Raw genomic sequence first — 15,236 nt, 5'->3', positions numbered from 1 at the left:
TTCTTTTGATTTTTCAACCACATAAAATTGTAAAAACCCTTCTTAACTCATGGACAGCACAAAAACTGGCAGTGAGCCAGATCTGTTCTGTGGCCCATAGTTTGCAGACCCCTTGTGTAGGTGGTTCTCAGGTATGGAAAAAGCTGTTAAGCTAGCCTGAGATTGAGCCTGGGAAATGGAATCTTAAGGAATTTGAGAGAACACCGTGCACTGAGGCCAGTTTTTTGCAAGAATAGAAGATGCCAATGTAATAACTTTTTTTAGGCTAGGATTGACCAGGTGAGAGCAGGAAACAGCTGGACAACAGTGGATCAGATTATAACAAAATTTCTTTTTTCATAAATGATTTTTTTTCTGTATTTTTTCATACATTCAAGCATTTTCCAAATTTTATACAATGGACTCCAGATTATAACTATTTAAAAAAGTCTATTATGAACACCATATTTATTTATTTATTTATTTTTATTGGAGTACAGTTGCTTTATAATGTTGTGTTAGCCTCCACTGCACACCAGAATGAATCAGCCATACACAGACAGATATCCCCTCCCTTTTGGACTTCCCTCCCATTTAGGTTACCACAGTGCATTAGGTAGAGTTCCCTGTGCTATACAGCATGTTCCCATAATTTGTCTATTTTATTTATAACAAAGCAGATTTATACCTTTTTTTACACCTACAAAAACATTAGGAGATCTGATTGTATCCCTATTTTATAGAATTCAATAGCCAGAGAAGAGACACTGTTATGCTTCTTGAAACTCAGCCTTTTACTCCTCAGGGAGAAAAATCGTAATTCCTTTAGAATTGCAGGGGAAGAGCCTTGCCTCAACTGGTCTTTCAGAGTATTTCGTCAAACCTATCCTAAAACTAGCCACTTTTGCCTGAATTCAGCTGCTGTACCTGTCTGGGGTATGTGTGTTTATATATGTATTTTCCTGAAAGTTCTACAGAAAGAGCTCTTGTAGGTACGTCTCTTCCCTGCTTTTCACACAGAAATGGGAAATGAGGTGACGGAAAGTAGTTTCCCATCCTGTAGGAGGTGCTTTTATGTTCTTCTGCCCCTGTGGCAAGCCATATTGATGTCACCACACTTTTCAGTCAGGGGAAAGCGAAAAAGCACTGGGCCAGAAGCCCATCATACATCTGAAAATTTGTCCTCTAGATATCTCATGGGATGGAACTATCCTTGCCTAACATTTACTCATGGGTAATAGAACATTTGGTTCAAGAAAGTTATATAACTTAAAAAATTCATTAGTCCCAGCACATAAGAAGGTGATGGTATGATAACTAGTACATGTCAGCTCAAGAAATGGTTTAAGAAGATGCTTTCTAAGTTGTCTTATATAGAGAGAGTATTACTGGGAGTAAAGAGGCGGGTGTAACAGTATCAACTTGTAAACCCAGAAAAATCCTGGAAATGTTTTTTAAAATGAGGATTATAAAAACATTAAAATTGCTTAGCTGCTTTCCCAGAAATGTAGAAAATGTTCTTTAGAAAGCACTCTTTCATTTCCTTCAGCAATGTTTATTGAATAACTACTGTATGCCCCACATTGTGCAAGGTGCTGGGAGTACATCAGTGACCAGCAAGATGATGCCCAACTTCTTAGAGCTTATCTTGTGGTAGGGAAGACAGGTAACAAGTAGGTGAAAAGTGAAATGCCTAATACAAATTTAGGGAATGAGAAATTCTAGAACAATAAATGAGAGTAAGGGGGAGAGAGTCTGGGTCAGAATAAGCAGTTCTCTGCTATTTTTTAACTGGGGAATCTCTGAGAAGGTGACTTTGAACACAGACCTGAGTCTGTGCTTTTAAGTCTATGGGAAAAGTGTTCTAGACAGTGGGAAAAGCAAATACAAAGGACCTGTGGTGGGAACAGATTACATACATTTTGGAAACAAGAGGAAGACTTATGTGGCTGAAGTGAGGGAAAGAAATAATGGCAGGGGATGAGTTCAGAGACAAAGGTGTAGGGCCTCATAACCAAGGAAAGAAATTTGGACTATCCCCTAAATATTATGGGAACCCATTGGTGCAGTTTGAGCAGTGGAGTGATACAATCCGATTAACATTAAAAAAAAAAAATCACTCTGGCTGCTGTGTTGAAACTGGATTGTAGAAATGGCAAGAGAGAAAATGAAAGGGCCAGTTAGGAGGCTAGTGCAGTGGTGCTGGTAAATGATGCTCTAGTAACTGAGGATGTGATAAGTGTTTGGATTAAGATTGCATTGGAGGTAGAATCTATGGAAGGAAGTGTGTACTGATGGAATGGGTGTGGTGAATGAGACTAAAAGAAAAATCAAAGATCCATAATGACAGCTAGAAGGTTTGGGTTGAGCTCTGGGCTGAATGGTGATGCCATTTCCTGATATTCCAAAGACTGGGTGGGGAGTGGGTTGGACTGGGGTCAGGTGGGGCTAAGAGCATGGGATATCAAGAGTTCTCTCTTGGATTTGATAGTTAAAGAAGTTTGTTAGACTTCCAAGTGAAAAAATCTATGAACTCAGCTCTTAGGAGAGAGGTCAGAGATAGAGATATGACTTCGGGAGCATATAGATTGAATTTTTATATGGTTAATCTTTTAATTGTAGGCCTAGACAAAGATCACTAGGAAGTTGGTGCAGGTAGAGAAGAGAAGAGGGCTGAAGCCAGAGCCTTGATTGCTGCCCAACATTTTGAGGTGGAGAAGAGAAAGGAGAAGCCAGCAAAGAGTGAGGAAGAGTAGACAGTGAGACAGGAGGAAAACTGGGAGAGCATGGTAACCTGCAAGACAAAGGAAAAAGGTAGCGCCTGTAGCAGAGATTTATATTATCTCATGTAGAAAAATAGGCTTTTGTTTCTTTCCTCTTTGTAACATTTTAACCTGGTTTAGCATCTGTTTTTATCCCATACGTTTGCGTAGAAGTAACTACCATAATTTCAGATTTGACTTATGTCCAAGTGTTTGTACCTATATTGAGTGGTACAGGAGTCTGTCTAGTAATAACAGACACTTGTCATATTACCTAGCACAGAGTAGGTGCTCAGTAAATATCTACTGAATAAAAATATTCAGGCTTTGGCAGTCATGATCAGGGTTCTATATCACAGGCTGACCAGCTTGAAACAGGCTTTGCTTCTCCCTTCTCCCCAGATCATGGCAGGCAGTTAAGAAACCAGCTCATATTTCTTTCCATAGTCGTCTTCTTCCTTGCCTTTTGCTTTGTCCCACACTAGGTGTAAGCAATTATATTTTTCTTCCTGAGTGGTCAGCATTCTTTCCATGGTGGAAATTTAGGCTTATACAAGTTTCTTTCCAACTGCAGTTGAAAGGTAAATTTGTTGCCATTATGTCTTGTTACTTTATAAAATAACTTTTATCCTAATTTATTCAAAAGAAGGAAATTACCTCTTTTTTTTCCTTTTGGTCCACTTTTATATCTGCATTGCCTGCTTCTCTTCTTTGGCTATTGCTCTTCAGGGTAAACTTTGGTTGCTGTAGAACAAGTCTTGTTTTTCATACAGATCCTTTGCAGTACAAAAAAGAAGGGGACTTAAGATTGTAGAACACTTTAATGGGTAGCCACAAAGTTTAATGGGTGAACTTTGCTTTTTACACCATTTTATTTAATCCTCAAACTCCTCTGGGGTAGGGACTATTTACTTTATAGGCAGGGAAGCTGAGAATCGGAAGGATGACGTGATTGGGATGTGCTGAGCACAGCAGAACTCCTCATCTGTTCCCTGCTTTGTACCGCCTCCCAAAAAGGTGGGAAGAATCCTGCGAGATCTTGACATATTTTGGGAGCTTTTGAGAATCTGCAGTACATCAAATACTACAGTAAATGAGGGGGATACAAAGGCAAACTCCCTATGGTCCCTCTCCTGGAAGAGCTCTCTCTCAGGTGAGAGTAGGAATAGAAGCAAATGGCTGTATTGGCCAGTCTCATCCTTCTTGTTCAGAGGAACCCTTGGTACTTCCTTAAATTATTGAAGTCACCTACGATCTTTTGTTTAAATGGGTTATACCTGCTGATATTTACTGTATTAAAAATTAAAATTGAGAAATTTAAAAAATTATTTCATTTGAAGTAACAAGAAGCCATGTTGCACGTTAATATAATTTTTTATGAATAATAACTACGTTTTCCACACCAAAAAGAAATTTAGTGAGAAGAGAGGCATTGTTAGTCTAACCTGTGTAGGTTAGCCTGGATTTTATGTGTACTGGGCGAACTCTCTCCAGGAGGTGCTCCAGGCTTATCCAGCCCTCTTCTCCTCACTGGCATTTGGAAGCTCTGTCTTGGAAAACCCTGAGAGAAGCCCTCCCTCCGCCTCCCCAGGGGTAGATCCTGAGTGTCAGTCATGGACGCGTTTTCCCGTTCACATCATAAGGGTTAGCATATGCATAATGAGAGAACATGTCTGGGACAGTGACTTTCATTTACATTTCTTACACCTTGATAATATTTAAAGAAAATTCCTTTCATATTAATTAATTACATTAGGTGAGTGTTACCCATTTGCAGTATACCTTTAGCAATCAAAATACTCAAATCCTTACGGTTGTTTCTGTGAAATTATACCCTACCGAGAGTTCTCTTGACAGATTTTTGTTCCTTCCACATTCCTGTCCACCTCCATCTTTCTCATGCTTCTCACGACCTTTATTTCGCGTCTTTTATCCTGTGTATTTATCGATCTAACTTACTGCCCAACTGTTTTTCCAAGGCAGTGATGAATTGGACTTTCTAGTAAAACTCAGCTTGGGACAAGTGAAGAAGTGGAAAGGTGTGGTTCTTAGGGGGACGTTCCTGTGTAGACATACATAGAATTCTGCTTTGGAGCGAAGCCTGATGCAGACAAAGAATTTTAAGACCATTGGCACACTGATGCTTTAAGATGAAGGTGTCTTGTTTCAAAGTTTGCTTTGGTATTGCTACTATGAGCAGAAGAGAAACCATTCTGTGTGCTCTGGATGATGGTAGGTAATCCAGCTGCATGTTCCTGGTCAGGAAATAGCAACCCTCTTGCATCTTTAGATATTGCTTTATTTATTGAGCTTCCCATTCCCGATATGGCCGTCACTTGAAGCGCACGTAAATGTGCTCTGCCTCGTCACTGCTCTTTCGTGTCTTAAGTCCTGTTTTGGAGGCACAGGTCATAGAATGTAATCCTCTTCTACTTCTGTGAGGACAGAGTGTTAATCTGTTCAACAGGTGGGTAGGTTATGACACAGCTTGTAGTATTGGTATTTTCTCTTGCAGGAGATGAGATTCTTGAATTCAGCTGTCCTCATTATGTTTCACAGGAATAGTTATTTTTCAAGTAATCTGAAGGGTGATTTTTTAAGGACACTTCCTTGGCTTGGGTCCTGGCTGCTGAGTTGCTCCCCTTGGGAGGTGCAATGGGGAGAGAGGGTGGGGAGAGAGTTCAGATTCCTTTCTGACTCACTGGCTCCCTCTGGGCCACCTGACTTCCGAATTCTGGTCTCCCTGTCGCAAGTCCAGAGCAGGGAAAGTGTGTGCTGCAGGTGTTTGTCATCATTACTTACACATTTTGAACTGTGGGTTAATTTCATAAGAAAGGACCTTTTGTGTTGACACAGTGAGGTTTTCCCCTTTCTTTCTTTCTATAAGTTGACACGTTAGTTACTTCTCTTGGTATTTTATTGCTGAATTGATAGTATTTTCCCCCATTTTTCATGTTAGCTTTGCCTTTTACTTATTTATTCTGCCTTCAGTTTTGGCTTCCTTTTCTTTGTTTTTTTCTTTTTTACTGCCATATCCTCTTTATTTTTTCATGTTGCATTTTCCTCTGCTTCTTTTTCTCCCTCTCTCTGCTCTCTAAAGTCTACAATCCTTTTCCTTCATATTTTAGTCAACTTTTACCTATGAAAATAGATTATAGTGTTAATAGAACTGAAATAGAGGATCGAATCATTATATTCTGACTGTATGGGCATTAGAGCCAGCCAATCCTTGTGATTCTGATTTTAAAAAAAACTTTTACCAAATGCTTGCTTAACAATGTGATTTACATGAATTGTGTAGGTTTTGGTCTCAATATACACTGAAGTGTATTTACTTAAATGCGTGATGTGACTTGTTTTAGAAGTAAGATCCATTATTGCTGTATTTCTACACTACTACATTGTACTTGGACATTTACTGTACAGTGAGCTTCTTGTTGTGTTTGTGTACAGCCGTCTGTGAAAATGGATGTCAGAATGGTGGACGTTGTATTGGACCCAACCGCTGTGCTTGTGTTTATGGATTCACTGGTCCACAGTGTGAAAGAGGTAAGAAGAGAAAAGAGAACCTCCCTTTGGAGAAGTTTATCTTGTTGTAAATGTGTAATTTTTTATCACTTGATGAAAAAATCTAACGAAATAATATTTTCATTCTTCTTTGATTATGTCTATAACTTGCATGGTCAGATTTTGAGATATAGCTAATAGCGGCTGAAGTGTCTCAGTTTTTTCCACCAGAGTGAACTCAGTTCAGGAGGCCAACTCTGGGACTCCGGCTCTAGAGTAATTCTGAGTGAGTGACTGATGGCAGAACCTAATAATTTGGAGTTAATTCAAATTAGGAGTCACTGTTGGCAGTGCGGCCTCTGTTAAAAAAAAATGTAGCATGTTCTTGGCTGCAAAACCAACAAAATTCTGAAATAAATTGCCCTAACTAACAAGGAAATGTATTACATTGCATACAAAAATTCCAGAGTCACTGGGCTTCAGGTAGGACATGATCAAGGCTTTCATTCTGTTGTTCTACTTCTCTTGGCCTTGCCTTCCTTTGTCAGTTTTGCCCTACCCTCCAGTTCTTTATGGTTGTAAAATGACTGCCAGCAGTAACTAAGGGAACATGCTTTCTTGTTCACATGTAGAGAGAGAAAACCTCTTCTTTAACCATGGGCCAATACTAGCCTTCAGAAATACTCCACACACTGATTGGATTAAGCTTGAGTTTTTGAACCAGTCCCTGGTAAGAGGAATGGTATTAATACGTTCCATGTAGACTTACCAGGACCTGCCTTTGGAGCAGGAGATGATGAAAGCCTCTCAAAGTCATCTATCTGAAAAGGAGAGTTTGGTATCAACCCAGTAGAAGTTGTGTTGGGCAGGAGGAAGGGGGTAGGGGAATGGGTACTGGGTAGGCATCCAGCATTGTCCACCTTATCCATGTAAATGGTCGGTCAAGCCAATATGAAAACAATTTACCATAATTTAAATAGCAGTTAAACTCGTGACCTGTAGACTACTGAAAATCCCCAGTGTTGATGCAACAAGTGAACTATTAATAATGTTCTGATAGCAAAAGGGCATATCAAAGAAGGTAAATTTTATAAAACGGGATAACTGTTTAGCACTGAACCATAAAAGTAAAATAAGCTTAAACTAAAATCAATATTACATAATCATTCATAATTACATACATACTCAATTGATTTTCCCAGGGCTTTCATAGCATCTAAAGTTGTATAGTGCTTTCTTTGTTGTGAAACTTTGAGTATATGAAGCTATGTCATTGAAATGTTACAGATAAGTAGTGGTGATGGTTTATATATGTGTAGAGGCTTTGAATTGCAAAGAAACCTTGTGTTTTTAAAATTATATCCATTACACTGACAAAAACTTAATCCTGGTATTCAGGTTGAAGTTTGAGAAGAAGCTGAGAAATTAGAATTATATGGTGAAGTTTGAAAAGTAAGATGTATGCAGCCTTTTAACATACACTTGTATGTATATGTACATTAAGATATTTACATTATTCCTAAGGTAATAGAGATTTCTTGGGACCGAAGTGCATTCCACAAATGACAGAGTTTATAGTTACACTTAGGACAAATTTAAATGTCTTCACCAGATGCTTTTATTTTTGGAAGAAAAATTAATTGTGAAATGTTAGCATAAAATGATAAGTTGTTGAGAATGGAATAAAACAAATTTCCGAGATGATAAGTTTATTTAAACACCATAGAATGGAAAATAGTTAAATTTATAATTTCTAACATAGTTATAATTGGTGGAGATGATGTTCATTTTTCTGGAGGTCATGTAAACTTTGTAGCACTTTTATCTTGAGCAGATTTCAAATTCAATTCCTAATTGGCAAAGGAATTGTGTAGTTTCGAGAAAGAGGCTTCCAGGCATTATTACATCGTTATTCTGCAACAGTTATTCATTCATTGGGTTTGTTAGTCCTTACTAAATTTATGGAAATTCAATAAAGACTTAACATATATTTTACACGTACAGTAGCATGTTTTCAGAAGAATTACAAAATTTATTAGTTAATGCATTGGCCTGAAGGATTTTTTTTTTAAAACATGGGTTTGTTTCTTAAAAATCTTTTTAAGTACTAACCTTCAGATGAAAGTTCGAAAACTTTGTTTCTTCCAAAGAAGAAATTAGCAATTTCCACTCTTAGATTGCAACTCTGAACTTTAAAGCTTTTGAAAGATATTTTCAATTGAATTTTTATGTGTAATAGCTAACCCACTGAAAGTGGAGTTCACAATTTTTCTCAAGAAACATTGTCTGCTTAGCTACAAAAGGAATAATTTATTTATGTTGACATTAGTGAATACGCCCACGTGCCCAGTTTACATTTACGGTTCATATTGTCTTTTTCAATGATTGAATTTTCAAAATATATGTTCTTTGTTCTCCTAGAAAAAACTCTTTTGTAAAATTAGGGATACTTTTCATTGTTAATGTAGAACACATATAATTTCTGTTTAAATTGGTCTCTTGGGATCAGTAGTGTGATAAACATGGCAGCTTTTTCTGCTATCTGGGCTTCTGGCAGACTGGTTTCCGGACTGGAGACAGAGACTGAATGGTAACCAATGGCTGGCATGATTGTGGTATTTAACTTGAGTCTTGGTGCTGGGTAAGCTGAGCCTTTTTGGAGTTCTTTCCTCATTCTTGCTGATATGTACAATGACCTTTTATACTTAGCATTGAAGAAAGAGTTCTTGTGGTCCCATGCTGATTGTAAAATGCAGACAGCTTAGCTATGTCCAAGGCACATGACAATATTCATTTTTTTTGCTTCTCTCTCCATAAAGATGACATTTGAAATAAGATAAATATTGCACTTAATATAAACCTGAAAATACATAGACATGCATTCATCATTATATATCAAGACTTGGTGTTTTTTCTCTAACACTTAAAATATACCTTATTATTTATCAGTAGAAACTTGGAGGGGGCAGGCAGGCAAGAAATGAAATTACCTGAGGGATTTCTGGACTAAGTACAGTGATTACTTATTATAAACTCCAGTGTCCTGGAGACTTCCCTGGTGGTCCAGTGGTTAAGAATCCGCTTTCCAATGCAGGAGATGCAGGTTCGATCCCTGGTTCAGGGAACTAAGATCCCACATGCCGCGGAGCAAGTAAGCACATATGCTGTAGAGCCCTTGCACCACAACGAAAGAAACCACGTGTCGCAACTAAGACCCGATGCTGCCAAATAAATAAATAAATATTTTAAAAAACAAAACAAAACATGGCCTGCCCCAGGTCCCTGTTTCAACTTCTATACCTTAAATGGTTGTTGAAATCATATTTTGTAATGGAATTTTCCTTGATGCTTATATAGAGACCATCTGTTAGAAATATCCTAGGGCTTCCCTGGTGGCGCAGTGGTTGAGAGTCTGCCTGCCGATGCAGGGGACATGGGTTCGTGCCCCGGTCCAAGAAGATCCCACATGCCGCGGAGTGGCTAGGCCCGTGAGCCATGGCCGCTGAGCCTGTGCGTCCGGAGCCTGTGCTCCGCAATGGGAAAGGCCACAACAGTGAGAGGCCTGCGTACCGCAAAAAAAAAAAAAAAAAAAGAAATATATCCTAGACCCTTTTAAATTATGCATAAATTACTACTACAAATTGTTAAACAACTGTTTTTTTAATAGTTTTTAGTAGTAAACATGTAAACATGACTTACTTTTAAAAAGTGTGTAAATTTGGTAAAATTTCAAATACCCTTATGCTTAGTGATATTTCTTTTAAAATGTATATCTTTCAGTAAATGGTACCTTAAAAAGGAGAATAGGAAATTTACTTTTTAACCTACTGATGTTTTAAAGAAAAGTTCCTTTTGTTAATCTGAATCTGCCTCAGAAAAAAAAGTGAGATCAAGTTGCAAATGTTAAAGTTTATAAAATCTAAAGTATCACGCCTTTATGTGAAATGTAAAATGGGCAGATTTCCTTTCAGGATAACTTTCATAAAATCATCCAGTTAACGCATGAACTCAGTGTTGTAACTCAGCTTCTGCTCGAATACTTCCAGTCACAGGGTGTGCGTAGCTCCCTCCATCGTGAGACGGAATTCCGTTGTCAGAGTCCTGGCTGTTTAAACTCTGCGTTATTATGCTCCTGCCTAAGCGGGCATTTAACAGATGTGTAGTGCCTCTCTTACTGTCTAATTCAGGGGGAACGTGATGATGGTGACTTCTCTAAAGGCATCCGTTATAACTTACTGCTCAGGATTGTGTGATGGCACCTTAAAGTCTTGAATTATTCTGTACATTTTTGTTCATCCACTCACATTTCAGTTGGTAAAGTAACTGTGACTGTTATTAAACCTACTCAGACCTTATCCAGATTCTCCAAGAACGAGAGTGGAGATTGGCAAATTAGGGTTTTCCAGAATTCTGGGGATTATGTAGACCAGACCAAACTTTGTGCAGAAATAAGTTATACATTTATTAATCAACATTAATTCCATGCTCTTGGAATTTATTATAAAGTATGCAGGGTGGGTTTGTTCAGCCTATGGACATTCAAGTAGCATAGTAAATTAATAATGTGACCAGGAATACAGGGGAGTGTGGTGAGAGAACAGACTGGAATTCTGCAGAATTCTGTATGCAGTGGATTTGATACTTGCAAGAAACGAATAGGCAGTACTTTTAGAAAAAATTCCTCCCATTGTAATCTTCTTATCTAAAGGTAACGTGTGTTTGTTATAAGGTAATTTAGAAAATAAGACAAGGAAAAACAAGAAATGCAATTATTTATGATTTTTCTCCAGTCAGAATTAATTACTTTTAAGATTTGGGTTATACTTTGAGTCCTTTGTTCTACCACACATATGTTGCTTACAAAGAATGGGCTGTTTCCATTCTTACTGGAATCAACTGTAAGAATATTTCATGTTCTGTAACATGAAATGTACTTATATGCTGCTGCTTCTTTTAGGTTATGACCAACATTGTACTAGATTATGGATTATAATAGTTACACTGCATGTTGTAATAATGAGGGCTAGGTATCTACATTCTAAACAACTGTATGATATTTGTAAAGTTATTTTCTCTGTCTCACAGATGAGGAAGTTTTGCCCACTTCAAACTTATGGTAGCATTGGGGGTATTAGAATGGGAGGAGGATCTCCAACAATCTGATTTCAGACCTTAAATTCAATTATGGTGATATAGCTGTCTGCTGTAATTACATTTTTTATTAATTAACATTTAACATTTAAGGTCATTTTCAGGTTCTCTTGTGGTTTTATTGGTTTGTTTCTTAGCAAAGCTCTGATAAAAATCTATGTAGATAAATCTATATGTTTGATTTTATTCTTAGAATATATCCTAGAAATGTAATTACTGAGTCATTGAATATGTGAAAATTTAAAGTTTTTCATATGTTCTGTTCATTTCCCTCCAAAAAGGCTTTTTATGATTTATTTCTTTGGTATTATGTTTAGAAAGTCTTCCCCATTTCCAAATATAAATATCTATAGTTTTTTCCTAGGAATTTCCTAAAATTCCTATTGGAATTTTATTCTTTTACCTTTTTAACCACAAGTTAGAACATACAGGATGGTAACTAAAATAAATTTATTTATAAATATTTATTTATTTATTTATCACATATCTATTGAGTACTTATTTAGTATTAGGCCAAGTATGTGGAGTTCAATTTACAAACAATATATACTCCCTGTTAATGAGAAGCAAATTATCTGTTTAAAGACTAGAGCTAGTCATCTGCTTAAACACTAAAATAAAATACAACATAGTAAATACTATAATAGGAGTAGTAACAAATTTATGTGAGAGCTCAGAAATGGTTCCTGATTAAGGGAGAATTACAGAAGTTTTCCTGCAATTAATCTGAATGAAAAGAACTAACTCATTATAATGGGAAAAACAGTATTGGACTAATTCCTGTGTTGATATTACACGATATAGCATGATGGAATCTTGTACTGAATAACATTATTTAAACTCCACAATTAATTACCAGTTACCACAGTTACTGAGCTGATGTTGCTTTATAGAAATAAGAGGTCTCCCTTTTTCTTGCACTCAGAAGATTTAGTGAGAATGAAATTACAAGGAACAGAGAGAAAACATTACCAGCCGCAGATGTCAAACTCACACGCTCCTGCACACTCACACACACACACACAGTTCTGCACTCCTGAAGTCGTTAAGAACGTTTTATAACCTTGCACTCTCTAAGCTAAACTTAGCCTTAAATGGGCATCAGAGAAATACCAGAAGATCTGTGGGAACTGAACTTTTTGGCAGTAGCTCAGATGACATCCTTATCTTGAATGCCATTAAGAACACAAGGGAAGGAAAATGAGAGAGAAAAAAAGCAGGCAGTGGAAAGTGGAAGGGAAAGAAAAGAAGAACGGAATGAAGAATGATAGCAAAGGAAGATGGAAAGCTAAAACTCAGAGTGGAGATGCTGGGCTGTATAAAGGACGGCTCTAAGTTTTGGAGAAAATCGGTTCATTGATTAATCTGATCTGGGAGAGACCAAGCTTCCGTTTCTCACTCTTCGATTTAAGCCTGTGCTCTTTTGATCTATGCAGTAAGATTGAATGTGTTGGCAGCCTGTTAGACCCTGATGCTTTCTTTCTAAAACTCCTTTGAGTTAAGCCAGTGAGTATTTTCATTTATTCCAGCTCTAAGTTTCCTTATTTATGTATATCTTTGTTTGCTTTTGGTTTGTCTACCTAGAGGCAGAGGAACCTGCAATACAAAATAAAAATATTCAAATATTTTATATTTGTGTAGCTCCATAAATACTTTCCTGTTTTCCTATTTCAGCATCAGGTCCAAAGACATTAGAGTTTTAGCTGGTATGGAAACTAGGTGAAGCTACCACACACACACGAATTAAGTGTAATGAAAGGTTATTACATAGGATTTAGCCAAAAGCAATAAATAACACAATGTGCATGGGTGGGGAGAGGGGTTTATGTTATATCATTGTATATTTCAAAAAAAAAAAATTCCCCAATACTAAAAATTCTTAAATAACACCTGTCTCCACGGGTTTCAGATAAAGGATTCTGGACCTGCAATTACCTTATAGAGTTGTTGGGAAGATTAAAAGCAATACTGTGTTAATAAGCTCCTAACACATAATAGGCAGAGCACCTGGCACATGGTAGGCATCTACTGAGTGATATTTGCTGTGTTTTAGGAACACAGGGTATAGCCAGAATCAAACCTTAATATTAAGACCTGTGTGACCTTGGAAATGTGATTGCCGTCTCTGATCTGTGTTTCTGAATATATAATAGGTGTCTACTGTGTCAACCTTGAATTATTTTTGAGACTTAATGATACAATACTTGGCACCCAATAAATGATCATTATTGATGCTAATCTCTTTTAACTGAACTCCCCAGTTATCAAAAAATAACAGCGGAATATTCAAAAATGGAATTTCAGATACGGAATAAAGGGATTTTGTCAACCGTTTAAATCATACACATAAAGTTTAATGCTGCTTTTATTGAGAATGTAAGGACTCAGAATAAATAGCATGTTTTAAGAGTGGCTCGCATTCTTGGTATGAGAATTAAATGAAAGATAAAGTGCCTAGACAGTGTCTGGCACAGAGTAAGTGCTCAATAAATAATAAGCTATAATTACAAAAAATAAAGCCAAGATATGATATGCTCTCCTACACAAAATTGTGTTTATGGATGAGGAAGATTGTTCCAGCATCACTCGGAATGTCTTAGGTCAGAGTGCATCCGTTGTGAACAATGTAATTTTTGTGTGGATTTTTTGTGATAATACAGGTCAAATGAAAAATACTATATATCATCATCACTGCCTTGCCTGTTATGCAGTTGAATTTTTAGACCCTGCTCTTCTTTTTTTTGACATGTTTCTACTGTAAGTACCAGTGTTGCTATTAGTAGTTACTATTTAACTGGTCTCTTTAGTCTCCCCCTTCTCTATGCACAAAGTCTTGTTCCAAGCATTTCACAGTGTAACTAATATATAGTAGTTTATCTCACTCAAGGTACTTGTAATCAATGGGCTAGTATATTGCTAAATCTAATACGAGTAGGTCAGAGGGGTCTTCAGACTGTCCAGAGAACAGTTTCTCTGTGAAGCTTTCCTTGACCACCACCTGCCTCCCTGCCTTACCTTACCTTTGGTGCAAAAATTAGGCATGCTCTGTTTTTTTACTATACCTGCCATATATCCCATTCCTTTAGAGTAGCTCTCTTCATCATTGCATTGTGACTGCTTACTTTTTTTGCTGTGAGCCTTTTAAGAGCAGATATTTTTATCTTAAGTTGCCTTGTGTTCCCTCTGCTCCACACAGTGCAGTATATAAAAGGCAGGCCGTGTATGTGACTACATAAACATAGCTTCTCCAAGTAGAAAAAATAGAATGAAAAAAGTACAGACGTAGTTGAGGTCCTTGAGTGTTCATGGATGCTTATTCATCAGTGTGGCTCTAAGATACAGTGAAAGGGAAGAGTAGAAAATGAGGCTGGAAAAATATACTTGGACTTTAATACCCAAAGTCTGGAATGCCAAAGTCAAGAGGCTGCCCTCTATGCAGTAGGCTCTGGGGAGAGGGATTATGAAGGACTTCTAATCTTGAAAGGAGTTCCCTATAAAGGTCAATCTGGAGTGGTAAGCAAAAAGAAATGGAGGTTGGAGAGGCTGAAGGCAAAGACCTCATTCAGGAGAATTCATTGCATGTCAGGTAGATAATAGCAATGAATCTATTACGTTTGTATGTATAGTGTTTTCAGTCAGATTATGATTTATCTCTGCGTAAATTAAAGTAGTATTAATTTGAAGTGGAAAATTATGTAATGCTGGGGATTATGATAAGTTTTTTAGAGAAATAAATACTTATAGCAACCCAAAGATATCATTTTTTAACGTCAAATTACAAATGAGAAAACTGAGGCACAAGGAGGTAAAACAATTTGCTGAAATTCACTCAGCTAA

General features: G+C 37.2%; 1 protein-coding gene across 2 annotated transcripts in view; it reads left to right on the top strand.

Moving 5' to 3' along the window:
- FBN2 (fibrillin 2) overlaps positions 1 to 15,236 on the top strand; it is a 285,484-nt gene that overhangs the window by 65,023 nt on the left and 205,225 nt on the right. Inside the window, exon 5 of one of the 2 annotated variants that reach the window (XM_067731630.1) lies at positions 6,195 to 6,290. The exons of the other annotated variant lie outside the window; for it this stretch is intronic. Within the exon in view, the coding sequence (XP_067587731.1) occupies positions 6,195 to 6,290 (96 nt within the window). The remainder of the gene's footprint in view (positions 1 to 6,194; positions 6,291 to 15,236) is intronic. 2 annotated transcript variants of the gene reach the window in all.

This window comes from Pseudorca crassidens, chromosome 3 (assembly GCF_039906515.1).
Source record: "Pseudorca crassidens isolate mPseCra1 chromosome 3, mPseCra1.hap1, whole genome shotgun sequence".
Lineage (NCBI taxonomy): Eukaryota > Metazoa > Chordata > Mammalia > Artiodactyla > Delphinidae > Pseudorca > Pseudorca crassidens.
This window is presented reverse-complemented; position numbering and strand designations above follow the sequence as displayed.